The 27920-nt window shown below is 41.4% G+C and overlaps 2 protein-coding genes across 16 annotated transcripts in view; one reads left to right on the plus strand and one right to left on the minus strand.

The window, feature by feature from the left end:
* Nucleotides 1–21465, plus strand: part of dclk2a (doublecortin-like kinase 2a) — a 43680-nt gene extending 22215 nt beyond the window's left edge. The window contains exons 3-18 of one of the 10 annotated variants that reach the window (XM_027283150.1): nucleotides 2079–2208; nucleotides 4837–4935; nucleotides 5411–5461; nucleotides 7784–7884; nucleotides 9278–9368; nucleotides 9862–9970; nucleotides 11458–11515; nucleotides 11919–12038; nucleotides 12141–12287; nucleotides 12374–12507; nucleotides 12994–13071; nucleotides 13318–13414; nucleotides 15172–15267; nucleotides 15396–15509; nucleotides 18078–18090; nucleotides 18661–18803. In XM_027283150.1, the coding sequence (XP_027138951.1) occupies nucleotides 2079–2208; nucleotides 4837–4935; nucleotides 5411–5461; nucleotides 7784–7884; nucleotides 9278–9368; nucleotides 9862–9970; nucleotides 11458–11515; nucleotides 11919–12038; nucleotides 12141–12287; nucleotides 12374–12507; nucleotides 12994–13071; nucleotides 13318–13414; nucleotides 15172–15267; nucleotides 15396–15509; nucleotides 18078–18090; nucleotides 18661–18674 (1452 nt within the window). In that variant the 3' untranslated portion in view covers nucleotides 18675–18803. Of the gene's footprint in view, nucleotides 1–2078; nucleotides 2209–4836; nucleotides 4936–5410; nucleotides 5462–7783; nucleotides 7885–9277; nucleotides 9369–9861; nucleotides 9971–11457; nucleotides 11516–11918; nucleotides 12039–12140; nucleotides 12288–12373; nucleotides 12508–12993; nucleotides 13072–13317; nucleotides 13415–15171; nucleotides 15268–15395; nucleotides 15510–15876; nucleotides 16000–16050; nucleotides 16161–18077; nucleotides 18091–18660 lie in introns of those variants that run through there. The other 9 variants (XM_027283151.1, XM_027283148.1, XM_027283149.1 and 6 more) reach the window with 9 other exon arrangements.
* Nucleotides 21466–21574: 109 nt separating this feature from the next.
* The window catches only part of lrba (LPS-responsive vesicle trafficking, beach and anchor containing), a 179095-nt gene continuing 172749 nt past the window's right edge, over nucleotides 21575–27920 (minus strand). For 4 of the 6 annotated variants that reach the window (XM_027283138.1, XM_027283139.1, XM_027283141.1 and 1 more), the window contains 4 exons: nucleotides 27721–27822; nucleotides 27414–27610; nucleotides 23690–23841; nucleotides 21575–23057 (listed from right to left, as the gene is read on the minus strand). In XM_027283138.1, the coding sequence (XP_027138939.1) occupies nucleotides 22967–23057; nucleotides 23690–23841; nucleotides 27414–27610; nucleotides 27721–27822 (542 nt within the window). In that variant the 3' untranslated portion in view covers nucleotides 21575–22966. The remainder of the gene's footprint in view (nucleotides 23058–23689; nucleotides 23842–27413; nucleotides 27611–27720; nucleotides 27823–27920) is intronic. The other 2 variants (XM_027283142.1, XM_027283140.1) reach the window with 1 other exon arrangement.

The following is a 27920-nucleotide window of genomic DNA, read 5'->3' on the forward strand; positions in this document are numbered from 1 at the left end:
CCACGCCTCCAAATTTTCTTTTTCTGTGCAGATTGTTTGTCCTCTTCGGTAGCCATTTAGCTTTTCTGGGACCACCAGTTCTTCTGAAACCCATCTCACAAACACACACACACACATACACACACACACATACACACAGATATGCACAGTTTTCCCCTGCTGTGTCAGCCCCCAATCTCCCCTAGAGAATCCATCTGCCCACAATCTTCATCCAGTACTCCTCCTCCTTACTCTTATTTCAAGTGTATGCATGTTTGTGTGTGTGTGCACGCTCATGTACATACAGTACATATGCTTGGCAGTGTGTGGGTGCACTTGTGTGTGTGGTGGGGGGAGGTGTTGGGATAATGAACGGATCTTTTCCCCCTTTATCTTCCTACTTGTCCACCTACAGCAACAGAGGGATTATCTGTATGTGTGTGTGTGTGTGTGTGTGGGCACAGCTCACTATAGTTTAAAAGTAACTCCTGTTTCTGTCTCCAGGTGTGGGCGGTGGGAGTAAAAGTAAAAGTGCTCCGATCTGCAGAGAAATGACGATCACAGTGTGAGACAGAAGGAAAAAAAGCAAGACAAATGACCCTGCGACACAAACGCTAACTGTACTGCTTCCCTCCCATGACTCTGCATTGACTCTGCAGTATTCTGGATGTCACTGTGTTTTATCTTTCGTCCCCTTGTTATTGGTCTGTGCCTCTGTGCTTCACGCTCAGACGCATGCAGAGTCGCACAAAGTTAGGGTTAGGGCATCATGCAGACTTATTTTAATTGGCCTATTTCACTGAACGTGGAGTGAAGCAATTATTGCACATCCAAAAATACTGCAGTCACATGTACAACTAAAACATTAGAGTAAAATGACAGACAGCCATTCCTTATGAAAGAAACCGTCTCTTTATCACTCCTATGAAATAAATGTAGGGTTTGTGGGAACCCACTACCTCTAATATTCACAACTGAAGGCACGTTTGACCTTTAGCAGGGTAAAAGAAACTAATTTACTCAAATAACAAACCAATAAGTACAATTTTGAGGTACTTGTAATTGGATATATTTGGTTTCTGCAAGATGATAATATTGTACTTTCTACTGATTACATCTTAAGGCTTTACATCCAAAACAAATCATATGTTCATGAAGGATGATGCATTGCTGTAGGTTAAACTAGAAGTACGAGTAGCAGCTTGATCTGGGGCGCTCTAGTAACTGACCTGGGAGAGTGCGCTCCATGCATCAAGGCTGAGTCCTTACTGCAGTGGCCTAGGTAAGATTCTGGCCTGGGCCCTTTGTTTCATGTCAGCCCTTCTCTCTCCTCTGCAATTCTTGTCCATCTCTACAGCTGTCTAATAAAGCAGAACATACCAAAATGCAAAGCAGATTTTTTAAAATACTTTAAAAATATATTCTAGCCACTGACAGTATAAAGAATGGATTGTGTATGTGTGACATTTTAAACCTTTATTTAACCAGGAATGGTCCCATTGAGATTAAAAACCTTTTTTTCATGGGAGTCGTGGCCAAGACAGGCAGCAGCACAAACTAAAAACCTGTCAAACCAAAACAGACACAAGACACAGACAATATTACAACACATAGCACCCATGATTTTCTGAACAGCCATTTTGAAGCTCAAAATCTGTGGTGCTTGCTGCTGCCATGTTGGCTGCGCTGCCTCTTCTGCCTCCAGGCTAATGGGTAAAATTTGCAATGTGGATGATCGGCTGACCTAAGACGGACCAGATGATGCCTGGCTTCTCAAACACTCAAACAAGCCATCTGTAATGGCACCTGCTTGTCAATCAAAACATCCACACTGTTAAATATGCATAACTTTAAGCCTTAATATAGTTTGAACGAGTGGACCTTCGGCAGGAATACGTATTGCGTTGCAGTGTCTTGGGGCACATGCATGCTAGTATCTTTAAGGTCACTTATTATACTGTATAATTTAGTAGTAGTCTCTTAAAATGCACTGTGATATGGGTCTGACCAGATGACATTGAAGTAATGCAAAGGATCCAATTTCACTGAGTATTACACCCATCTGAATAATCTCTTCCTCCTTCCCTGTCTTCCTCCAGATTACCTGCCTGCAGGACTTCTTCGGGGACGATGACGTGTTCATAGCGTGTGGCCCAGAAAAGTACCGCTATGCCCAGGATGACTTTGTGTTGGATCACAGCGGTAAGGCTTCCACAGCCTTTATGACTGGTAGGCCTGCCTAAGACTAACTAAACATCTGTCTTTGTGTCTGTATGTGTTCGCCTCGGTGTACTTCCTCACCATTCTTCCCTCACTAGTGCTCTTTTCCTTTAGGAAGTTGACAGCAGGATATGAGGTTTGTGTGTAGAAAATCCTATTTCTTACGTAACTCTCTTTTCGCAATTAAATTCAGAATGATTTTGACAGTGGAAAGTGAGCTTTTATACATATACAGTGTATTTAGCAGGTCGTACACCATCGACAGAAAACAATTTAGTGTTACACATTTTCACACACACATGCTTGCTGTTAGGTAAAGAGAAGAAGGTGGATTTGTGTACTTGCAGGATATTATGAACAACCTCTGAGTATTTATCTTGTAGAAAGAAAAAAAAAAGTTTGAGAGCACACAGGCAGGATATGACCTCTTTAAACCACTGTATCCATTCACAGTCTAAGCTATGTAGAACTTCACCTGACACTGGACGACCTTGTGTAAAGGAAAAAAAGGAGTTTATTATAGTAACACTCCAAAGTATTGACATCCTGTTTAATTTATTTTGTTTTGTCAGGTTAACCAACAACAGGGAGGCTTCCTAACACACACTGTGTTAACTGTTACTTTGAGATGAGTGATGGCGGATAGGTCGTATTCAGAGATAGTTTGGAGCTTTCGTCCCACTTACACTCCTGTGCTCCACTTCTAAGAATTAGGTCTTTAAAAGAACAAAAAAGGCACACTGTACTCTCTGCTGAAGGTACAGAAACGGCTCTTTCTTTAGCAAAAATCAGCCCAGTGCACAATCTGACTGTTGAAACATGCAAAAAATAATGATTGCCTGTGTGATACATCATGCAAAAAGGCACAAAAATGTTATCAGAAGAGTTGGACAGAAAAAACGTTCATTGCAACCTGGACCCTGAGGAATAAGACAGTTCTTGTGCTAAAGGTTTTAGTTTTTGCTCTTGAGGAGTGTACAGCCATGCATCTCTCCAGTGTTTCTTAATATAAAAAGAATAATCCAATCCATACTTCAGGGTTTGTCCAAGAAAAAGATTAGTTTTTTTAGGGTTTCACATGTACACCATGCAGGAAATATATAGTGAGAGCCTCTTTTTAATCAGTGAAATATGTAACTGGTGATAAATAACATAGGGAACACATTAGAAATGCTGCTGTGGGTGTGCTTCTGTGGGCGTGCTTTATTTCATGTGTGTGTGTCATTACATTATACCTCTCATCGCCCACACCCTCATTAACACAACCCTGACAGGGTCTCCACAAGCTTCATTACAACATCTGCTCTCACTGCACACTGCGCCGCAGCAACACCACCAAATCAACTGTGGCATGCAGCAAACACCATAAAAACCAAAGCTTGGGATTCTGTTTTTCATGTGTTCATGTTTTCGATGTTGAATTCCAGGGGAAAACACAAACTGTTGTACTTGCGTTGCTCACTAAGAATACATCATTGATGTGTACCAAATCTTGAAGTCTTTTTTTGTGTTATTAATCCATAATGACTGCTGTAATTAGTTTCAAGCACGTAGTCTAAATAATGTAGTCATTTAGCTGTAGTTAAGCTTTTTACTAGATAGAATATTCTATCCCTAAATCAGTTATTCAACATTATCTTGACTCAAAAGTAGTTGTAAAGTAATTCTCAGTTCAATCAAAATTAGGGCCGCATATCGAAGTTCTAGTTTTGCTACTGACCAAAAATGTGTCTCAGCAAGATGACTATTAAATGGTATTAATATACACAGTCATATTTGCACGCTTGTTTACTTAACCTGTGTTTACTTATAAATACAGCATTTAAATAGTTTCTTGTACAGCAACTTGGTTAAGACTAAGTGGCAACCTCTGTGACTGTGAAGTGAAGCCAGTGTGGAAGTGCAGCTTCCTCGAATGACCACTTGAGCTTGGCTACAGAACAACTCAATCTCCATTAAGGCTCTATGTTAAAATGTCCAACTACACAGAAGAAATAAACGGCCTGGTACAAAAAAACTTTTGTTTTGGTTCTGGATAATTCCTCTGACTGTATTGGGTCTGAATAGTTTTTTAAATTTTTTTAACTCAGCTGTTGAAATTATATTAAGGCTCAGAGCTTTAAAACATCCCTTGAAAAACCTATGGGTGATGTCACAGATACAATGTCCATTCTTTATACTGTCTGTGGTTTACACAAGAACATTGGAAAGTTCTTTTGTATATAGGAGATTGTGGTATCCAAAAAAATATATTTTGTTGCATCAGAGATAATTGGGTATCATACTCGGTCCTAATCATACTCAAAGTGTGGAAAAGTCGATGTAGTGTAGCCCTCACTGGAACCCAACATCTAAAAATTTATGTTGTTGTTCTGTGCTTTTTAATCTGTTTCGACACTATTTGCTAATTAATCTGTTTCAACACTGTTTTCTTCTGTTCTTTGCTACCTTTCTGTCCAGCATCCATGAAATCATGCCACATAAATAACATTCCCAGGGCCGTATTCCTGGTACAGCAGCTTGTTGGGAATAATTGTGCCACATTAACTCTGACTGAGAAGAAACAACAAGAACAAGTCTGTTGATAAAGGAAGGTTAATATATACGATGGTGACCGTGAGTGTGTTGTCTCCCCAGAATGCAGAGTGCTAAAGTCATCACACAGCCGCTCTGCTACTCCGAACCGGACAGCTAAGAGCCCGGGACCTTCACGACGCAGCAAGTCTCCTGGCGCAGGTATGACTGCACATACATACTATATGTCGTCTAGAAACATTTTTATACTAGCCCAGTTAAATTAATCATGCACACTGTAGATAGCATACTAAACGCCTTCCAAATTATTACATTATATGTATCACAAATAAAATATCTCATTAATCTGATTCCAAAGTAACACTAAGTGTATTTCTGGCTGACAGACTGAGTTATAGCCTTCTTATTTGGCAGCCTCATCCCCAACCCTCAGCAGCTGTGACGAATGACTAAGCACTTTGCATGGTGCATTGAGAGATGGTGACATTATGCTGAGTAATTAGTGTTCTACAAGTCATTATGTCAAGTTTTAAGAAGAGAGGTCTTTGAGAGGTTGCCAGTTTTGAGTGACTGCAGTCTCAGCCTTAGCTGTGGATGTTTAAGCAGTGTGTGATGTGATTATTTCTAATCATAAATGCCTGACTGCTTTTGTTTTTTTTTGCTTCTCACACTGCAGGAAGGCAAAATATCCACTACTCCACCAGTCAGTCTCCAATCAAATCCCCAGGTGAGTCTGGTCTCACGCAGTTTGCCTTATTAAACACCTATCACTGTACTCTGCTGTTCAAGGTTGAGTAATTAAAACAAGCTATCACAGCTTCAGGGCTCTGTTCTTCTCTTGAGAACAAAGGCTAACTCTGGTGGTTTTAAGTATTGCCCCTAAAACACTGTCAGTCCGACTTGGTTCAGAATTAATTATATTTAAAGCAACACTGTGTATTTGTTATGATTATATTACTTAAGATCAAAAACTAGTGAGTGGCATCATCAAGGGCAACAACACAAGACATGGCAGCCAGCTAATAGTCCAACAGCAAGAAGCCCGCCTTGGTGTCCTTTAGCCTTTTATTTCACGAAGCTTTCGCCAACGACTAAAAGTCAGTCCCAGATTATGGCGGCTTCTTGCTCAGCCACTATCTCATTTTCTCTTCTTATATTCCTCCGACAATATTCCCTTCGGTCTTTTCACCTCTGTCGTTATATCCATAGAGGCAATTACATTGCCCACTTGCCCAGCTCCGGTTCTGGCACGACACTCCTTGTCAGCAATCCCTGTGCCCCATGTCACCTCAGGTTGTAAGCTCAAGTCAGAGATATTGTGGGAGTTTTTGGCGGCTGCAATATTAAGATATCCTAAAGGCTGTTTATTGAGGTAATAACATGCCCATTCTTCAGGGGCCACACTCAGGCTAGACTATATTTTACCCTAACAGTGGTGAAGATTGAAGAATTTCCATCCATTAATGGTTTTCTCATATTAAATGAAATAAAAAAACAGTGCCAGTTTTGTTGTGTTGCCTGAACCACAAATTCAATTTCTTTGTGATATAATGTTTTACCTTTTCCTTTTTCTTTCTCACCCTGCCTCTGACCCAGACTAGACTACAGGATGCTCTGTACTATACGCGTCTCTCTAATTTGGAAGCCAGCTGCTGCAGAATCCACTGATTCGAAGCCACAAACTGATTAGTGTTACTCTTCAGCTGTGTTAATTAAACCCTGCTCTCACTGAGAAGTTAAATCACATGCCTCTCCATGTGTAGCAGCTGAGGTGCTTCATAATTAAACTGCATTTTTGTAACATTAAAACTAATAACGTGCTGTAGTGTGGTTGAGTTTTTCCTCAAATATTGCTTTAAACTTTTTCTTTAGAAATGAAGATAAATACCCAGAGGGAAGTGAAGTACAATGAAACAAAACTCTGAAGCAGGAATCCAAAGATTCAGCCTGTAGGCAGTGTGAAATGATTTTCTTCAGCTGAGTTAGGTTTATGCAGATGGAGAGACTTTGAGTTTAAGTTTGACGCATTATGTCTCTGTACGTGTGCCAGAAACCAAGAGTGCGAGAGGCAGAAATAGTCTGTTCTTGTGAGAATGAATCAACCAAACAATAGAAGCTTTGATCTCCGTGCACCCTGAGTGATATGCTAAAGTATATTTTAGATAAGTGTTACAGAGAGTCCTCTCTCTGTCCTCTGATATTATATTAAAAGCTTTTATGTTTAGGAAATAATAAGAAGACTAGCAGCAGCATCACTTCACACCTGTTGATGCAGTCTGCCGATGTCTACCATCTACAGTCAACGATACAGAAATGCACTTATAATACCACATGTGTTAAAGTTACAGCAACATTCTTTGCATGTCGATGTTGACATCAACATCCCTACTGTACATCAACAGTTTTGAAGCTCAAAATATGTGGCACTGGCTGCTGCCATGTTGGTAGTCCTGCCTCTTCCACTTCCCGGCTAATCTTAAAATTGAGAAAGACGTGGATCATTGTCAGACCCAAACCATTATTTGTACCAGGCTGTAAACAAGTTTATTTCTGCTGTGAAGTTGGACATTTTAATATGGGGTCTTATGTAGATTGACTTGCTCTGTAGCCAGTCTCAAGTGGCCCTTCGAGGAACTGCAGTTTTTGGCACTTCTGCATAGGCTTCACTTCGCAGCCATGAAGGTTGTCGCGCTTGGTCTAAACTGCAAACATGTAGAACAGGCCCCCAATAACCACATAGCTCCCCCTTGTGGAGAATCTGCAGCCTGCTGAACGTGAATGTGTGAGGTGAGGTTACAGCCAGTTCCACGACGTCCTTCTAATTATTAACCAATTACACAGCAAAGGATACTTTCTTAATATATGTTTGTCTCTCCTTCATGTATTCATGTTTAAGAGTACATAAAAATACCAGAGATTATTTTCCAGCCTCTTTTAAACAAGTTGAGTACACTGGCACGCAGTTGCATAATACAAATAACTTTTAGAGGTAAAGTGGCTCTTTCCTGCTATTACTTATCTCCTTCCTGTTTTGCTTTCTTTCATATAGTAAATGGCATCTCAGCTCATAGCAGCCAGATCTCAACTCCAAGGTCCACCAAGTCCTCCACTCCGTCTCCCACCAGCCCCCGACCCATGCCCAGCTTCAAGGTAAGATGGCATCACACCCATGTACGCGCATACACATACAGTCGATGTTGTGCACACAGACACGCACAACTTATAGCCGCTCAAGCACATTATCTACACAGTATATGGTTTATACAGTATATGCAGTAGGCATGCACTCACATTAACTTTGAGCTTTATTGGACTGGAGTTGTAATGACTCGGTAAAGTGCAGGTCTGAGAGATCCCACACATATAAAGCAAGTTGGTACTTTAAGATGAGGAATAAAGTCTAAATCACCTCGACCTACTTACCACAAAATGATTAAATAAGTTTTTGTCAAGTTATCAAGTCGCTTACTGACAGATCTGTGTACAGCCCATATTTCAGAGTTTGAGATACTAATCTGATTTATTGATGAATTCTTCTGTAAGCTGCATGTTAGTCCCAAACTACAGAGTTTCTAACAGCTCCAGCCAGCTGGCAAACCTCCTTCAGAGAGCCACATCCGTCCCTAAGCCCAGTGAAACACTTATCCATCCACATTCGTTTGGCAAGATATTATTATGATTTACTGAGAGCTTCACTGGCAAACGGGCCAGAGTAGAGTAACATTTTCTTTTTTTAAAACTTAAAGATTCACAAGCATGTTAATGTCTTAGCTCTCTCTCGTTCACCTTCACTAAAACTGTCACATGGAAGTGTTCAGGTAAAATAAAGCCATGTGAAGAAGTTATTTATAAGAGGGGAAAAGCTTTTATATGTTGTAAAAGAGAACTCGAAGGTGTCCCATTTCTATTTTGGTCCAGAGGTCTACCATCTAAATAATAGATCCACTGTAAGGTAAGGTGCAGTGCACTTCTGTAGACAATAGGAAAAGATCACTGCTCTGATTTTAATGCCAGTGACAAGCATTTCATAAATATAGCCGTAAGATTTAGAAAATTGCTACTGCAGTGCTCTGCAGAAATGATGCTCTTAACAAATGAATCATTCATTTAGAGCCATAATGGTTTTATGTGCAGTGGTAATAAATGGATATGGAGGAGGAGGAGGATCTATTCCAGTACCTCTAACACCTTGTACATTTGGAAGACATCTTAAATTAGTTCACCGTTTAAAGAATAATAGGTTTATTTTAGGATTAATGCCAAATGTTATATTCGTAAGCAGCATGGTTTGTAGTATATCTCACCTTACTGTATAGCCACAGGTAGTTTTTTTATCGTTTGAGAATTAAAACAATATTGAACATTTTATGCAACAAAATACCATCACTTAAAAAAGGAACCACCAATAATAAACACCTATATTTTGTGCATGTACAGCGTGTTTCATGGCTGCTTTTAAAGCCTTTAAAGGTTGCCATGGTGATTTGTCCGTGGGTTTTGTTTCAGGCCAGGCGCTCATCTCTATTTTTGCTTGTATTTGCAGATCCCTCCGTCATCACATCACATCTCTTTGCCAAATGTAAACGGCTCGTTGAACAACCACCAGGAGCAAACCAACCGACTGAGTCCAGAGGGTACGTCCTCTCTCCTCTCCTCTCCTCTCCTCTCCTCTCCTCTCCTCTCCTCGTTTGTCCAAGTCATTTACCTGTTATGCCAACTAAAACAACAGCCCCTCTCACCCTCTAACTTGTGGAAAAGACATTTATCACATAAAAATCATCCATTTCAGGATTTGCTTACCCAACAAAAGTGGCACAGAGTAGGCCTCATGTGCATGATAAGAGTGAAATCTCCTGGGGCTGTGTGAGCAGATACTTAACTCACTGATTTTAGGGCTGTGTGTGTGTGTGCGTGTGGGCATTATAATACTGCACAGTTCGCTAATTGCCACAGGAGAACAAGTCGAGATCACAGTACATCTTGGTGCCTGTGTTTTATTTAATTGCACAGTGTGTGGTCCCTTTTAATTCAGTCTGGAAACTGGTTGAGTTTCTGCCAGAGCTCCCTAAGTTTTAATAAACAGCAAGGCCTGTCTTGCTGCCTGTTGTAACCCCTGTCTCTCCTCAGCAGTTAATGGTAATCGGTACCCGCCTGCCTCTGCCATTTTGGAAAAATACAAGGTTGGCAAGGTCATCGGAGACGGCAACTTTGCCGTGGTCAAAGAGTGCGTGGAGAGGTAGGTGAAACACAATCACAGACTGGAAATGTTTAATGCACAGTTAGCATCTGTCTGCAGTGATCACACAGCAGTTTGCCTTGTCGCACAGCTTAATGAGACTTGAATCACGTGCGGTGATCACTCCATCTGGGTTTTAAAGTGCTGATGACAGGTATTGTGGAGGCAGAAATATCCCACGGATTAAACCCAGCGGTGAATTCACTTCATTAGCCTTTTAATCTCTGAGTCAACGTGCTGCCCAGGCAGACAGGGGAAATGACGATGAGAGGAGGAGGCCGGTCAAGTGTGTGTGTGTGTGTGTGTGTGTGTGTTCTGGCCATCTGATGCACCTTCCTGGAAAGTATTTAAGGTTCCCTGTAGATCTATTGTAAACAAACACAGTTATGTCTAAGCTCTCTGAGCTTTCAGTTACATCTTACAGTCTTGAATAAAGAATTGTTTCCAAAGGTTAGGAATGAAACTCATATATTATATATTATATATTATATATTATATTCACTAACATTGCATCCATCCATATGTCAGAATACCTCAGTCAGGTGTCTTATTCTTCCCTGTCTTGTCCTGGTGCAATGCTACATTTCTTTATCTACTGATAATTTCTTTATCGGTAGATAAAGAAATTATCAGTATTAGTAGGAATGTGTATTGCGTCATTTGGATGACTGTGTGCCACGCACATGGTGAATGGACTGTACTTATATAGCGCCTTTCTAGTCTTCCAACCACTCAAAGCGCTTTTACACTACATGTGTCATTCACCCATTCAAACATACATACACTGATGGCATTAGCTGCACATCAGTTTTTCATACGCATTCATAACTGCCAACTGCCAACATTCACACACAGATGGGATCTGGGGTCGACATGCAGACTCTGATGCGTCATATGTCATGTCGGACATCTGATTAGTGGACGACCTCCTGAGCCACAGCCACCCATAGTACATGGTGCTTTTCAGGAAATAGAAACAAAACACTGCTCCGTGTACATTTAGTCATTTAGCTGACGCTTTTATCCAAAGCGACTTACAAAGAAGGTTCCATAGCACCACTATTGTTCAGAAACTCCACAGGGTAACTAACAAGATAACAAAAGAGTAAACCCACCTAAAAATCTTCTTCTAGAAGCGTGTCACCATGATTGGATGTGGTTACAGGTGCAACGGAGCTCGTTTGAAACTAATCTTCAACCTGATATGGCAGAACAACTGTTCTTCATGCTTGTGTTAAGTTACTCTTTACGTACAGAGAGTGTCTCAGATTCTTGTTGAGCCCCGCCTGTATGTGCACTGTATCCCTGCTCATTGTATAAACTTGGCCAGCACAGCTAACATACCTTTCCAATAAATCTGCGACAGCGCTCCTGCTCGCAGTAACTGCAGCTCTCTTGTGAGCACTTCATTTGTATTACAGACATAGCTGCAGCGTCAGTGATGTTTTCTTTTTATTGTTAGCTCTAATTGCACCGTTTCTGTTCAGGTCCACGGGAAAAGAGTTTGCACTGAAGATCATCGACAAGGCCAAGTGCAGTGGAAAGGTCTCGCTCTGTCTTATTTATCACCTCCTTCTCCCATTTCTTCTTCCCTTCTTTGTGTGTATTGTCTTCAGATCCATGCACGCACTCCTGAGGAAGGGTCATATGTTGGTGTTTCATTACTAACACCCACCCACAAACACACACGCCTCAGTGTGTGTGTCTCTGATCCTCTTATCCCGCACTGTTAGATTAGTCTGCTAATATTTAATTCATCAGCTAACACAAATTAACTTCACACTCTTACACAGAGATAATGACATGCACTGAATCACACACCCTTGACACCAATTCAATCAACAATGCGGCGTCTTTTTGTTAGCATCAGTGCATCAGTGTGTAAATCCTGTGTACTGGAGGGTGTGGTAACTCACTCAGTTTATTATTTGTCTTGGCGTGTCCTCAGGAGCATCTCATAGAGAACGAGGTCGCAGTGCTGCGGAAGGTGAAACACCCCAACATCATCATGTTGATAGAGGAGGTGGACACTTCCTCTGAACTCTACCTGGTGATGGAGCTTGTCAAGGTACAATAGTGTGTAATTGGGTGGAGCAATCTGAGCACAAAGCATCTCTTTTTTTATTTTTTTATGGTTTGATGTCTAACCTCTTTGCTGATGTTGGCACAGGGAGGGGATTTATTCGATGCCATCACCTCCTCGGCCAAATACACAGAGAGAGACGCCACCATCATGGTGTACAACCTCGCTGGAGCTCTGAAATACCTGCACAGCATCAACATCGTCCACAGAGACATTAAACCAGAGAACCTGCTGGTACATATTTACACTCGTGCCACTTTCTTGCCCACAAATCCAGCTGCTCAGCGGGTTTTAACTGAGCATGCATTTTTATTTTTTAGGTGTTTGAGTATCCAGATGGCACCAAGTCATTAAAACTTGGGGACTTTGGCCTTGCCACAGTGGTGGAAGGACCGTTGTATACCGTATGTGGAACTCCTACATATGTGGCTCCGGAAATCATTTCTGAGTCTGGGTAAGCTGGATTGTTTTTGGCAGAAAACTGCATGGGGCTTTCAGTACCCAGATCTTTAGTTTTCACAAGGGAAGCTCTTTCGTTGTAGAGAAACACGCATATTTTTACTGATCTGTGAGTTTGTTTTAAATGGAAACCATCTGTTCTATGTACAATAGCAGAGCAGAGATGTGGGTCTGCAGTACTGCTGTGCTGTAATCGACTGTATGGAGATTAAAAGGAGATTGTGTGCATCTGCATTCTGACTAAAGCAACACAAACTATTTAGATGTGACAGCATAAATGGTTCTGTGTTATATTTACTTCTGTATCATTATAGTAATTTGGAAACCTTGTCTTTCGAAAACATCATTACATTGTACTTTATTTTGTTATTTCATGCTGACTATATTTAACTCTGTGATGATGGTCTGCTGTAAGCTATTTAGCTGCAGTTAATCCTGAACTGACCTTTTCTGTCTGCACGTGTCTCCTCTCTTTCCACAGCTACGGTCTAAAGGTGGATATCTGGGCTGCAGGTGTCATCACCTACATCCTCCTGTGTGGCTTCCCTCCATTTAGAAGGTATTCATCCTGACTTCAACACTCGTTTAAACTGACTCGAACAAAGTCAATTGTCAAACATTGACATACAGTCTGTGCATGAGAGGATACTTGTCTTGTGGCCCTGGAATCATAGTGTAGGAGGGGTTTGATCCATGTTTAACCGACCACATAATTAAAGGGTAGATTATATGTGAGGTCATTTATTATTATGTAAAGTGATGTAATTTGTGTTTGCTGACTGTCTGTGTGTGTTTTTCTGTGTAGTGAGAGTAACATGCAAGAAGATCTGTTTGACCAGATCCTACTGGGGCGACTGGACTTTCCCAGTCCTTACTGGGACAATATCACAGACTCAGCCAAGGTTGGAACCACTGACACACACACACACTATTTTCATATGACCATGATATTGATACTATCCACTGTACAGATTGTAAAGCCCTCTGAGGCAAATGTATTTTGTGACTTTGGGCTATACAAATAAAATTGATTTGATTTGATCCACTTCCTGGAGAATTACCAGTCGTAACCCCAAGATGAGGTCAGAAACAATTATACCTTCAACTGGTTTGCAGTGGTAGTACAAAGTCTGAAATAGGTCTCCAAATGTTCAAGTTTAGGCGCACACACACACACACACACACACACACACACACACACACACACACACACACACACACACACACACACACACACACACACACACACACACACACACACACACACACCATGTGGACCCACATGGCTCACACTCCGTTAATGACTACTGTTTGCCCAAGGACACAGAAACCCCTCCAACCCTCTAAATTAATGTCATGTATTAAGGTGACAGCCCACGCTCAGCATGCAAGACCAAACTGCTAATTAAACCCACTGCTATTAAAGCGGCCCTGTCACTGTAGACATGTTCACAGTTATAGACTCCACAGCATGAAGCTACTTGTAGTTCTGTAGCCGTGCAGGTATACAGTAAATGTGAGAGAGTTGGATTTTGGCTTGTCTGACAGCGACTGTTTACCTGCTGCGTGTTGTTCACACTCACTTTAAGGCTGGACCATATGCTCAGCATATTTCAAGATATAGCAAATGTATGTAAAATCAAGCATACAACAGGATACTGGAATCTGTATTTTTATATGTGGTATGATGGTAAATATGAAAGGTAACTATACCACACATACAGCTCCATGGAGTTTTATATCATCTTTCAACTCGTGGCTGTTGTTTTTATGGCCTGCAACTGTTTCGGTTCAGTCTAGATGTTTTTATCAGTGCAAGCTGCTGTTTTCAGCAAGAAAAACTCTCCTACACTACCTGCTCATTACCAAACAACAAACAGACAAAGTTAATGACATAGTGCAGCATTTAGCAGCTAAAGCGCCAGATATGTCCCTGAGAATTTGATTTGGTGGAGGCCAAAACTAAAAGCTAAACACAGAGTGAATATTGGACTTAAAGTCATTAAGCGGGTAGAAACTAGACTTTACTTGAATGTTAATGTTGCGACGTGTCTGTAGGTCGCAGGTAAACGGGCAGTTGTTGTAGCTGGGTGCCATTTTCAGCTTGGGGCAGCACAGTGATGCAGTGGTTAGGGTCCCTTCACTGCAAGAAGGTCCCTGGTTCCACCCTCAGCCGGCTGGGGCCTGTTCTCTTTGTGTCTGAAGGGTTTTCTCCAGGTACTCCGGCTTCCTCTCACAGTCCAAAGACATGCAGGTTACCCAGGACTCTAAATTGCTCTTAGGTGTGAATGTGAGTGTGAATGGTTGTTTCTGTGTCATCCCTGTGATGAACTGGCAACTTGTCCAGGGTGTACCCCGCCCTCTTGCCCAATGTGAGCTGGGATAGGCTCCAGCCCCCTGCAACCTTGATAAAGAGAAGCAGTTATGAAAAATGGATGGATAGATTTTCAGCTCGTTGTGGAGTGCTGCCCCCGAGTGTACAAAAAACAGATTACTGCAGCTTTAAACGTATGTTTACTGCAATAAACTGTTCCACTGTTGTTACATCAGACAAAACTCTTCAACCAATCAATAATATTGAATTGTGGCCCATGGAGGGTTGATGCTGATTTAGAGTTGAAAGAGGTGTTGTCTTAACCTGTGGTGCTTTCTGTTGCAGGAACTGATTGGAAAGATGCTGACGGTCAATGCTGAGGCTCGATACACAGCACAAGACATCCTCTCCCACCCTTGGGTCACGGTATTTCACAGCGCTGTTCGTTTCTGTATTTGCATCTTAATTGCGACAAGACTTTTTTTTGTATCTGTGATTCGTACCTGAAGTTTCTCGGATGGAAAAACCAGCCTGCCACTTCATCTCATTGCACGTTTGTGTGTATGTAGGACGACGCAGTCATCGGAAACAACATGCAGATGGAGGTCACAGGTAAACTGAAGACGCACTTTAACACTGCGCCTAAGCACAACAACACCACGGCTGGTGTGTCGGTCATCATGGTAAGCACCCAAAAACATTCACAAACCAACCGTTCATGATTTAGCAAATATCAGTTATATTTTTCTGTGATTTGAGTATAATCTGTATGATGGTGAATGTTTGACCCAAATACAGAAGATTGAGCTCCTTCTAACTCACTTTATATGAATCTTGTGCCCATTTAATCACCGGGCCGAGAATATCTGACCTCAATAATCATCCAAGAGGACGTTAAAGATAACTTCTAAGCAACCAGTGCTGCTGTAAACATGATGTCAGACAGGGTTTTTAGAGATCGGACATAGCAGATGAAGTCATTTCTGTAGTAGCTGCATCCTTCCCTCCTGTCGGTTTCAAGCCTCACTTGGATCATTTCCTGTTTTACAGTTCGACTTCCTCCACTCCTCATCTCATCAGGTCACACTACCCATCAGCCCCCTCTCTCTCAGTCTGTCTGTCTGATCTGAAAGCAGGAAGGGGGGGGGAGTGTCTCATGAGAAATTTGATTTGATCTTTGCTGCAAAGAGCCTCATTTTTTTTGTTGTAAATCTCATTTGACAGTTTGAGGTGTAAGCGTGGGCCCTGGCCTCGGCCCCTCCTCCTCCTCCTCTTCCTCCCTCCTTCTTCTCCTCCTCCTCACCCCTCCCTCACACCCGACCCAGGACCACAGGGGACGCCTGGAGCTGAGAGCTGGGTACACACTTCCTACCCTCCCTCCTCCTCCTCCTCCTCCCGCCTCCCATCTTCCTTCCCAGCCATCGCCCTCTTCCCTCCATCTAAAACTACTCCCACCACCCCACCCCTCTTGCTCTCCCTCCCTTTCGCTTCCTTCCTTCCTGTTTCTTTCTCAGGCCCCTTGCCCCTCTTCTTCAGCCGCCAGCTGCAGTAACTGCTCTCAATAACCAACTGATGCAGACTTCACTAACTCTCGCTCTCTCAACATGCGCTCTGTCCCAGATTGACCCCTCGTGACTGTTTTCATACTCGTCAAACTGCTCTTTCGCTCACATTTCATTCCATTTGTATCAAACCACAAACTTTTATGGGATGTGAAAATAATCGTCTGTGTTTTTTTGAAGGTTGTTTGTTTAATCACATTGTCATTCAGGTTATTTAGCATGTTTACAGTGCTATTGTAAGCTAATGCAAGAGCAGTGTCATTTGCCTCCCTCTCTGCTATTACTAATTGATAGTTAATGATCAAAATGGGTCATAAAAAAAAAAAAATCACATTTTCTTTGGACCAAAGAAATCTATATTCATTGCCCCACCACTGCTCCATGTTAATGGTACTCTGGTGCCACCTTGTGGAGAACATTAAGAGCTGTGCTGGCCCCGTTTTGCAGTTAACTATTTGCAGAGATGGATGCAAATCTATGTGGCTTTATTGCCTTGGATACAAGATTCCCCTGCACATATTAAAGGATAAGGCTGACATTATTCTATATTTTAATTATTGTCAAAAAAAAAAATCTTATGAAAACAAACAAAACAGTGAATATGTTAGGACACTGACTTTCATTCCCTGACTGTGACTCTCAGCCTCAAACCTTGTTTTTATTTTTTTATGGGAGACATAAATCAATTAAAATGTGTCACAAAAAAAAAAAAAAAAAAAAATCTTTGCACTGTTTTAGCAAACTTTACCTAAAAAGGAGCAAATGGTGCATTTGTTAGGGACTTTCAACCGAGGAATTAAAGGTCCGGTGTGTAGAATTTAATGGCAACTAGCAGTGAAGTTTTCAGATTGAAGTTTTCAGATTGCAACCAACTGAAAACCTGTCCTCTGGGTTCCAGCATGAAGCAGAAACTACAGTGGCTGTGAAACACAAGGTAGCGCCAGTGTTTGGTTTGTTCCCCGACGACCCGCTCCCTCTGTAGATATAAAATGTTTACTCTAAGGTTACATAAATGTAACAGTTCTTACTTCCAGGTGATTATACACTAATGAAAACGTATTTAGGAATATTACATTCCATTTCTGTCAATAGATAGCCTTTAATGTTACACACTGGACCTTTTTAATGCATATTCGGTGCACTAGTGAGAATTTACAGCAGCAGGATGGTGTATGCGAGGCGAACTACAGTTCTCATGTTTGTGGTAATACATAAACATATCATGTTGGTGCAACAGTGTGGCTCCCAGCTATGCTTTTAATAGCACAGAGGAATAAAATATATCCGTCAGCAGTAGATCTGTCTTGTTGTGGGTTTTGTTGACAGTAAGGAACATATAGAATAATGCCAGCCTTTTCTTTTATAACTAATACATTTAAATCATACCTTACCGCTGCATTCTGTTGAGTCATATGTAAATATAGCTTAGTACTCACTGACTCTGCTCAAACTAGACACTTATAGAGAGTCTTACAGTTTGTTCCAACTCAGTCCTCTCGAATCCAACGGCTCATTTGATGTAGATATGTTTCATTGGTATGAAATACAAGATTATCACTGAGCTGGAACAACCAGCTGTCCACTGGCCGTCATGCTTGTTGTGTTGATTCTTGTGAAGCTGTGAGTAAGACTAGTCTCTGTCCCTTTTTTGCTTCTCCCCTCTCCCTGCATTACGCCCCTCTGATTTAGCTCCAAGGCAATGGTATGTACTAACACTTAACGCTACGCCTCGTCTGTTCTGCTGCTGAGATTCAGCACAAGGGCAAATGAGGAACATGACATTTACTGGTTCTCTGTCCCACGTCAGAACTCATCTTTTGGCTTTAAGACAAAAGCACCTTGTATGTATGCGTCTGTTGAATGAAAAAGTAAAGGTTTACTTTCTCATTTGCCCTTTCCCTGCACATAGAATAGCACGGATGATCTGATTTTGCCTTCTCGTGGGGTCAGTGTACTGTGTGAAGCATACTGTCTTTTCGTTTGAATCACCTTTCAGTTATTTATGTCCATTTTCATTAGCTTGTTTCATCGTGTGTGTTGTTCATTCAGAGATCATTAAAACTGGGTCAGCAGTTAATGATTGTAGGGACTAAAAGAAAATTTAATTTGCTCACTGCAAGAGCTAGACTATCATCTACAAGGATTATTAATTTTATGCTAATGCAGCGTAGATTGACCCATAATATATCTCTCTCTCTGTTCTGATTGCTGTTATTAGAACTTCAGAGGTGTGTAAATATCAAGCTGATTGTTGGTTGGTCTGTTTTGCCAGAACACAGCTCTTGATAAGGAGAACCTCCAGCTCAACACCCGTCGTTGCACCCAAACAGTGCCATGTCCACCATCGTTGGCTGGCAAGAAACTCCCAGCAGCCCCTCCTGTCAAACCAGCCTCGCCAACAAAGTCAGGACCAGCTTCTCCAACCAAACGGGCTTCACGCACCAAAGAACCAAAACCTGCCACGCTGGCATCGCCCACCAACACTGCTCTTCTCAAGGCACCCAAGACCCCGAGGACTGCCGTGCCTGGTGCTACATTCACCTCTAACGCTCCCAGCTTTCGTTCCCCGACTGACGATGTTGATTTCCCTCCTCCTGCTCCTGTCAGTTCACTTCATTTATCACCCTCACCCTCTGCTGAAACTTTCCCCATCACCTTTTTGTCTGTTTCCACCCCTCCTGAAATAAGAACATCACCCTCTGCTGCTCCCTGTTTATCTCTGGAGACTCCCTCACCCTCTGGTCCTCCTGCTTTTTTCGCCTACACAGCTCCATCCACGCCCATCTGCTGTCCTTCCCCGTCATCTCCAACCAAACCAGCTCATTCCTATTCATCTCCCACCAAACCAGCGTTTCTTTCTCCCTCTTCTCCCACCAAACCGGCCCCTTCCCCCTCTCCTACCAAAGAGACAACGTTCCCATCTTTCTCTCCGACAAAACATGCTTCCCCCACCCCGGTCTCCCCCATGCAACCTGTTGTATTCTTCCCTCTCTCTTCCCCAACCAAACAAGAACCATCCTCCCCATCTCCCATCCATCCAACCCTGTTTCCTTCTCCTCCTTCTACACCTCCTAGATCCACAACCCCACCCTCTCCCACTAGCCCTCCTTCTCCCAGTCCTCTCCCTGCTGAAGACCTTATGGAGAATATTTAAAAAAAAATCAATCCTGTCATCATTTTCACTCCTTCTCATTAAACTCCACCTCGAGCATTTCCAGTAGCTGTAAACTGAGCCAGTGACTGCTGTGTCCATATTTTATTTTCATTCTTATCCTACCCATTTTCAGACGCGGAGGCATTTTCTAAGAGTTTGTCGATTGTGTATATGTGTATGTTTGTATTTATTAATGGAGGATGTGGAGACAGGGGATGAAATGAATCAATCACTGTTCTGAGTGGCTTGTCTTTAGAAGTCATGCATTAGTGTATCACATTAATGTGAATTCTTTCTTTTATTTATTATCTCATTCTGACTGCCCGTGGCTCTTTTGTAAATACATATTCATTCCACACAGACACGCGCAACACATCATTGTGAACTCCTATTGCTTTAGCAGAGACAGTATGTCCATGATACATAAATAAAAGTATTTCAGCATATCTCAGCCGTCTGAACTCGCTAGCCTAACGACCTGTAGTATAATCCAACTACCGTATAACCACTATCAGTATTTCCTCTGACCACAGCCATCCCAATGGTAACTGCAAATGTACTGTTAAACTTAGGATTCCTATTAAGTGTTCAACAAATACAGTGGGTTGACAAAATAAGTTACCACGTAGGTAATGATGAATAATGGAGTTTATGTGCATGTAAAAGATTAATAATCAGACCTGACACAGATGGCTGTTTATTTTAAAGGGTATGTTCATCTTAGAATTAGAAAACATTTTCTCACCTCAAGTGCAGCAGTTCCCACTGTAGTTGACAACGTTGCAATCTGTAACCACACCACTAGATGTCACTAAATCCCACACACTGGACCTTTAAACATTATGTAGGGGCCTGAAGATGTAAAAGTATCCTTTAGTAAACAAAACACATACAACTGTTAAACATTGTTAGTGTGAACAGACATTCACCCACCTTCACTGTACTGGGAAACACTAATCTTCAGAGGAACATCCTATTTTTTTTTTTTAGTTTGGATGAACTAACCCTTTAACATGTCTTGCCTCTGTGTCTACCTTCATAATTCACGTCAGTTCGGGTAAATTATTTTGCGAACCCACTGCAACTGACGGACATGTTCATTCACATACTGTTTGTATTATTTGATGTGAGCGTTACAGCTGTACATAGTGTGAAGAACCTTAGTTGTCTACCTGAAACTTGAAGGTTTGTTTTTTTTTGCCTACGTGTGACTGCTGTACATAAAAATAGAGAAACTAGATCCAACAGACATGAAACCAAATTGCAGAATTTCAAAAAACTGACTGAACATAAAGCACACATTCACCAGGTGATAAAATTATCATTGAATGACACTAGTCAACACCGATCCTTCGAAATATCCATGCAATGTTTTTTTTCTGTTGGATTTATATGAATAATTGTGTTTGTGCCTGACCACTAGCTAACGGCTCATAGTTTAATGACGATGCCCTCATCAAAACCAGTTTGGCCGAAAAAAGGGTTCCAAGTTGTGCATCTTAAAAATAAGTTGTAAATGATTTGTTTTTGTGTTGAACTCTGCAGCTTTTATCCCAGCTGGTGGTAGTAGGGCTAATTCTATCAGTGGTTCAACATGCCTCTCTTCAGGACCTTTCAGCTGCATGCATACTCCCCCTCCTTTCCTTACCTCCCCATAAAACCAAACCCTCTCACATACACAAAGTCAAGTTGGTACAAAATGTCATTTAGCTTCCTCTTATGTATATGTAGTTAAAGTAGATTTTCATAAGCAGTTTGTAAAGGGAAATTTGTATGAAAAGACAGTTTCAAAACGGGAATATCATCTGTGTCAAACTGGAGTAAAGGTTTTTATTAGGCATAGAGTGGCTGCTTTTAATGTCCTACTGTTTTCAAACAGCAGTACAGCATAAAATAAAAATGCAATAAAGACTTTAAATGACCTTATTTGGTGTGTGTGTGTGTGTATGTGTGAGACCACATGTTGGCCACTAGATGGTGCTATACAGTCTTGGTAATTCCTATTGAAAAATAAACTTGCACCAGAGGACAATTCAAGTTATAAAATTCAATTTTATTGTCAGAACTCGGCACACAAAACACTCCTAAATGATTGGAGAAAAAAAAAAAATCGGTTGGTAGATAATGGTAGTTCTCATAACTGGAGTTTCAAACAACATCAAAGCGCAAACTTTAAAGGAATGTTTCCTCAAAATCAAAGATACAAGTGGACGTTTATTTTACTGAGGAACAAAGGAATATGTCTCATTGACATTTTAGTGCTAAATCACATCTTAACATAATCAGTCATCCAGTGATTTAGACCGCTGTGATGAATAAAAACAAAAACAAAAACCTCAGACTGAAACACAGTAAGTCCTTCCTTTCATTGCACATCTCACTTTGCTGTCAGCCGCTTTGGAGACGGGACTCAAAGAAGACTTTAAAGATGCTAAGCTAGTTTGGGTACTAGGTATGATGATGATATTCAGTGATTAAAAAAAAGTGATCTCATACACTCAGTTTTTTCCACCACAGGCATGAATCTGGAGTCCCATCTTTAGAAAAAAATGACTCACTGTTTGCTTATTCAGTCATTTAGTGAAGAAATATGAGAAAGGAAAGGAGTCAAATCCTGGACATGGTTTTGCTGACATTCTCCTCTACATAAAGCTCATCTTTAACATCACTGGATGAGAGTGGGAAGTGTTTTTTGTAATGTTTGAAGTAATAAATGATAATACGATAAGTATGCGTTGATATGTTTTATATGAGAAGTGAGCCATGCACAGAAAAACGCAATCTCTTCGCAAGCACAGAGGTAATGGACATTTTAAATATGGGAGGACTACATTTAAACAGAATATATAGATATTTATATATGTATATTCCCTCTTCTTTTATCCTTCCAATACATGTATTATTTATTTAAACATTTCATATCTATCCGGCTGTGGTGCCAAAAAGGCAAAAAGCTGTGAATGATAGCTTAATAATTATTCCCCACATACACACCTACAGAAAAAAAAAAAAAAAAAAAAAAAAAATCACTCACCCTAAAGTACACAAATATTTGGATTTTTAAGTCAAAGGTTCTCACTAACTCCCCATAAATCCCGCTTTTCTTTTACCGGAGGAGATGAAAATAGACTCTTACAGCTAAAAATAGATTTGTTTTTAACCGTACAGTAACATAACCCCCACCCTATGATTTATACGAAAATCTTCTATCTGATCTACAAAATATAACAATGCCCTTTTTAAAAATAGTTTTTACTATAACAGGACAGATTTGTTTTTGTTTTTTTTCTTCTTTCGCGGAGATACATTCAGGATATCAGGATATAGACAGAATAGTGCTTTTGATAAGAGTTCACACTTGAAACAGTTTGGATCTGCGTCAGTATCAAACTTTGTCAGTCAAGTCGTCGCTGCTGTTGTCAGCTCAGTACCTGGTCTGGTACTCGTGGTGCCATCTGTTGAAGTCGTTGTAGAAGAGCACGATACTTCCAGACGCCATGCCGGTTATGATGCACCTACGAAGAGTGAGGAGGAAACACCGTGAGGTTCTCTTTGTCACCAAGTGTTTTTATTTTTATTTGCTCATATATATATATATAAATAAAGAACTGCAACTATATATTATCTTCAGTATGCATTAATTGTGGAATATTTTTTACATTTAATTAATTGTTTTAGAAAAAATGTCTATCAAACAGCAAATAACTTAACCAACAGACACAAAGATATTAAATTCAAAATGATATAAAACCGAGCAAATCTTTAAACTTTAAGAAGCCAGACACTGTAAATATTAAGCAGTTTTTCTATGAGAAATTGACTAAACAATAATTATTTGACTTACCATTTATTCCGAATAAAGAAAGTACATTTTGCTGCAATATTTCTGAACTTTTACACACATAAGTGAATTTTCTTAATACTTCTATCAATGATAAAAGTAGTAGAAGGCAGCATTAATACTTTTTATTAGAGACCAATGAATCTGACAGGCCAGTATTAATTAATTGTAAACATATAAGTTGTTGTGTATCTGGTAAGTATCAAGAAACAGTGTTTCACTGAATAGTTTGTCCACGAGTGAGAACTGACAAATGAATTACTTCAGTACTGGTGAGGTCATACTGTATGTGTATGTGTTTGTTACCTTTGGTCATGGGACATGGCCATAGAGCGGATTCCTGCGTCACAGCCCGGGTAAGTGAACAGCTGTTTGAGGTTGTGAACCTGCCAGACGGAAACTACACCTCCATCACCGCCTGTCAGCAGATACTGACCGTCACGACTGAGAAGCATGGCCTGACAGAGAGGAGAAGAGATTTTTAATTAACTTAAATTGATCACTCTTTAGTTTTGGTGTGTTCTTATCATTACAGCCTTTACACTAAAGAGTGGTACAGTTTTACAAAAGTGAAGCATACTGTACAATGTGAGATGACTCACTGCCGCAAGAAGAGAAAAGAAAAAAGAGCCTCGCAGCAGAGCTATTCAGCCTGGAACAACATGCATAAATAGTCTCCGAATAAGACTGGTGATCTGGGACCAGTTTATCTCTTATGTCAAAGTAAAGCTCATACTGCGAGGTCATGTGATCCGACAAAAGATCCCAGGTCAGCGCCGCCATCCTTAGGGGCTTTCTGTACACAGACCCTGACTTGCTACAAAGATGGCTCCCCACAGCGAGGCTCGGAGATTTACTCGTCTCATCTGCTTTTCCTGCAAACTGTAACAGCTGAATGGATCCCCGGGGAGTCAGACGTACACAAATCAGGTCGTATGTTGGAGTCTATTATGGGCGCAGTGCATAGTGGAAGCTGAAACTGAAACAGTCAGGAGCATCAATCACAGAGTAACCGTAGCTGATGAAATGACGAGGCAGAATGTGAGTTCTAAAAGCAGCAAATGACACTAATTTAGAGCTTTTCTCGTTTGTGGTTTTATGACACCGAGGTCGGGCGTCTTTCTGCTGCGGCCGCTTTGCAGTGATTCAGCAAGAGACACTTCAATCATCGGCAGCATGTGTGTTGAATCAGGCTCATATTAAATGAAAAAAAAAGAAACTTAAACTTCTGAAGTTGGAACAAGTCATTTTCAGGAACTTGACTTGGTAAGGAAAACATAAATAAGCCTTCAAGAGCAGTACACAATGGAGTGCAGCCTAAATTAAGCAAATGTTTTGTAGAAAAAAAGAAAAAAAAACTTTTTGTGGAATTTCCTACCACACTATGAATTCAACAAGCTCTGTTTTTCATTCTCGTCACTCACGCACTTAAGTTAAGTACAAAACTTAAGAGACAGACACAAAATGGATACACAATAATGCACTCGCACGCTGCACCGCTGGCGGGAGGCCTCCAGAATCAATCCAGCCTAATTGCCATTTTAGATCATCATCCAAGATGGCTGGGTATGAAGCATGACTGAGTGCTGCGCTGCTTTGTGTGCTGTGGGTCTGCTTTGTGTGTACAGTAATCGTCTTGTGTATCAACATTTAGAGTTAATCTGACAACAGCAATAAAGATAATGCTCAATTCAACCGATCATGATCAATGCACTTGAACTGGAGCGCAGTGCAAATCCATGGGAGAAAACTGTGATTCATTATACCTGATTAAAGAACGGCTACCTTTTATTGTAAAACAAACAGCATAGATCGGATTTTTTTGGCCACTTTGGGAAGAAACTCAAAACATGATGCTGACATAATTAGTTGTAAACAAAGTTGGAGATATTACATTAGGATTCATTTTAAGTCCTGTGTGTGTGTTTACCTGATGAATGTCCAATTCATACAAGTCCAATTTATTTATTTGTTCACTCTACTTTTAGTAGCTTTCAAACCAACTCGTGGGAAATGTATCTAGCTCTTTAGCTGTGTTGCTGGTTGCTATTGTCTGTCTGCAGTTTGATGCTCTATCGAAGCTTTTATGTTGAAAACTGACGTCTGATGCAGCTGGATACAAGGTTGGTAAGTCCTGAGTGTGAACCAAAACAGTAAAGCTGTAGGCCATAACACCAACATTAAGACATTAAACCTCTCTGTAGAACTAAAGGCTACAGATCTGGATGATAGTTCTCTGCAGGTTCATTACAACAAGCAACCACGTTACGTGCCGTAGTTTAATCCATTCTAAAAAATAATGTGAATATAAATTGATTTAATAAGCAGTCACAGTTCCTGGGAAATGTTCTGTGCGAACAGAAAGCTACACACTAAAAGTAAAAAAATATATATATATGTAAGAGCTATTTACTAGTTACTGCTTTGTATTAATGTACCTGTGTATCTACTAATGGAGTCCATGACCTTACTGAAACCCAGCAGGAGGCCAGAGAGCTGGCAGACATGTCAGCCAGGCCAGGTAGGAGGCTGCAGACAGACATTATAAATCAGTCCTTTGCCACTGGGCGGTCAAACAAGATGGCCGATGACTCTGTGGGAGCTAAGATGGCTACCCGGGCTCGAATGTCTAAAAAATGACTCCAGCAGAAACACATGCACTTTTAATGCCCATATTTCCTACTTCTTTCGGGGGAACGGTGGGTGGATTTTGAGGCTGGGGAAGGTAAAAAGTTTAATTTATGGTGCTGTTAATCCCCCTGTTACACGGACGAAGGCAGTGAAAAAACTGCTGGAAAGGTTACACTGCCTGAGTTATACTAGTACTTAAAAGACTGTAATCCATTCAGTATGGCTTCTGTCACTCGATTCTGCTATTAGACTAGGATGCCGACTGTTAGCCTGTCATCTGACTTCTGACTCCAGACCCTTATAAATTCACAGTGCAAACATTCCCTCTCTTTCTCAGTCTTTCGCTCCTTTTCTAAGTGGATACTGCAGGCCAGGACAAACACTTATTTATCCTGGAGTCATACCGCGCTGAGGCTCCGAGGGCTGAGAAGATTGATTCTGGTATGTACGTGAGTGCACTAAATACAGTTGGAGGCTCAGACCGATGGGGGTGGAGCTAAGCGGGGGTGAGGTGGGAAGGGGGTCGAGACTCTCACAACCTCACTCCAAGATGTTAGGATTTTCCTAATGCCATCTGACGTGGCTGGAATTTACAACAGTGGAGGAGAGCTGACAAGACCGGCAGTGGTCCACTCTGTTCCCAAGTTACAGATTCACTGCTTTAGAAGGAACTCTGGGAAAAGTATAAAACTCTACAAGTATCTCAAAACATCATTAGTTCCTCTTAAGGACCCAATAAAATATTCTGCAATCTACAAACTGAACACCGGCAACTTTCCCAGTGATGCTAATACAATCCATCAACATTTGTCTGTGGGTGCTCATTAATCACGTCTTCTACAAGTTATATTTGTGGATATGCGTAGGAGTGGGCTGGTTGGCAGGTTAGGAGCCTGGGCATGAGAGGTTCCTTAATAGGAAACAGGCGTGTGGCTGTCTGTCAGAGCTAGCTTACATTTCCCAGGCCAAGCCGGAAACAAAGGGTCGGGGAACCAAAGGCAGTAGCCGCTATCTTGTGTCACTCTAACCACGAGGGAGGAAATGTGGGAAATGGGGAATGTGTCGTCTTGCGCTGGAGGGTAGTTAATGGTGTTGGTGTCCAGAGTTGACCACTCCTCTGGAATGTTCTCTAGCACTGACGCCGACGCAATTTGACCTGACAACAGAGCTGTGGATCAAAAGGACCATTTCCTCTGGTGCATGCGTGTGAAAGTGAATAAAAAGAGATGTGAAGCCACGGTTTGCCCCGAGGCATGCCGACCCCTTACCTTACTCGAATCCCAAACTGTAAGAATGCCTTTAATCAGTACGAGCACTTTCTGCACTGACGTGGTGCAGACGCACATGTGCGAGAGCACTTCCACATGCATGCTCGAGCAGATGTGCACGCTGTCCTCACCTTGATGCTGTCCTCCACCTCCATGTGTCTGAGCATTTTGCCATTGACACTGAAGAGACAAAACTGTCCCTTGTCGTAGTAGATCATGCAGTTTCCCTCGGTGGAGGATTGGATAAGGCGAGGACGCAGGCAATGCTCTGGACCCTCCAGGGTCCGCAGCAGGTCCCCATTCATGGAATGGATCAGGCAAGGACCCTCTGAACAAACATAAGACAACATGAAAAGTTAAGATAGAAAAGCTAAACAAGTAGTGGCTCTCATCAGATGATACTCTCTATTAGTTAGTTATAAAGACAGACGATCTCACCTTTGCAGCCGCTGATGACGAGACCCAACTCGGCACACACACTTGCGCATGTCACTTCACAGTCATGGCCTGTTAAGATGGCCCGCGGCGTGGTAAACTCTGCTGGGATAACACAAACAAAATGACTTAAAAACAAAAAATGTACGACCACTTTTGGTCAGCAGAGGGAGTGAAATGCAAACATTTGTAATAGACCTTCA

The sequence above is a fragment of the Larimichthys crocea genome, chromosome X (genome assembly GCF_000972845.2).
Source record: "Larimichthys crocea isolate SSNF chromosome X, L_crocea_2.0, whole genome shotgun sequence".
NCBI lineage: Eukaryota > Metazoa > Chordata > Actinopteri > Sciaenidae > Larimichthys > Larimichthys crocea.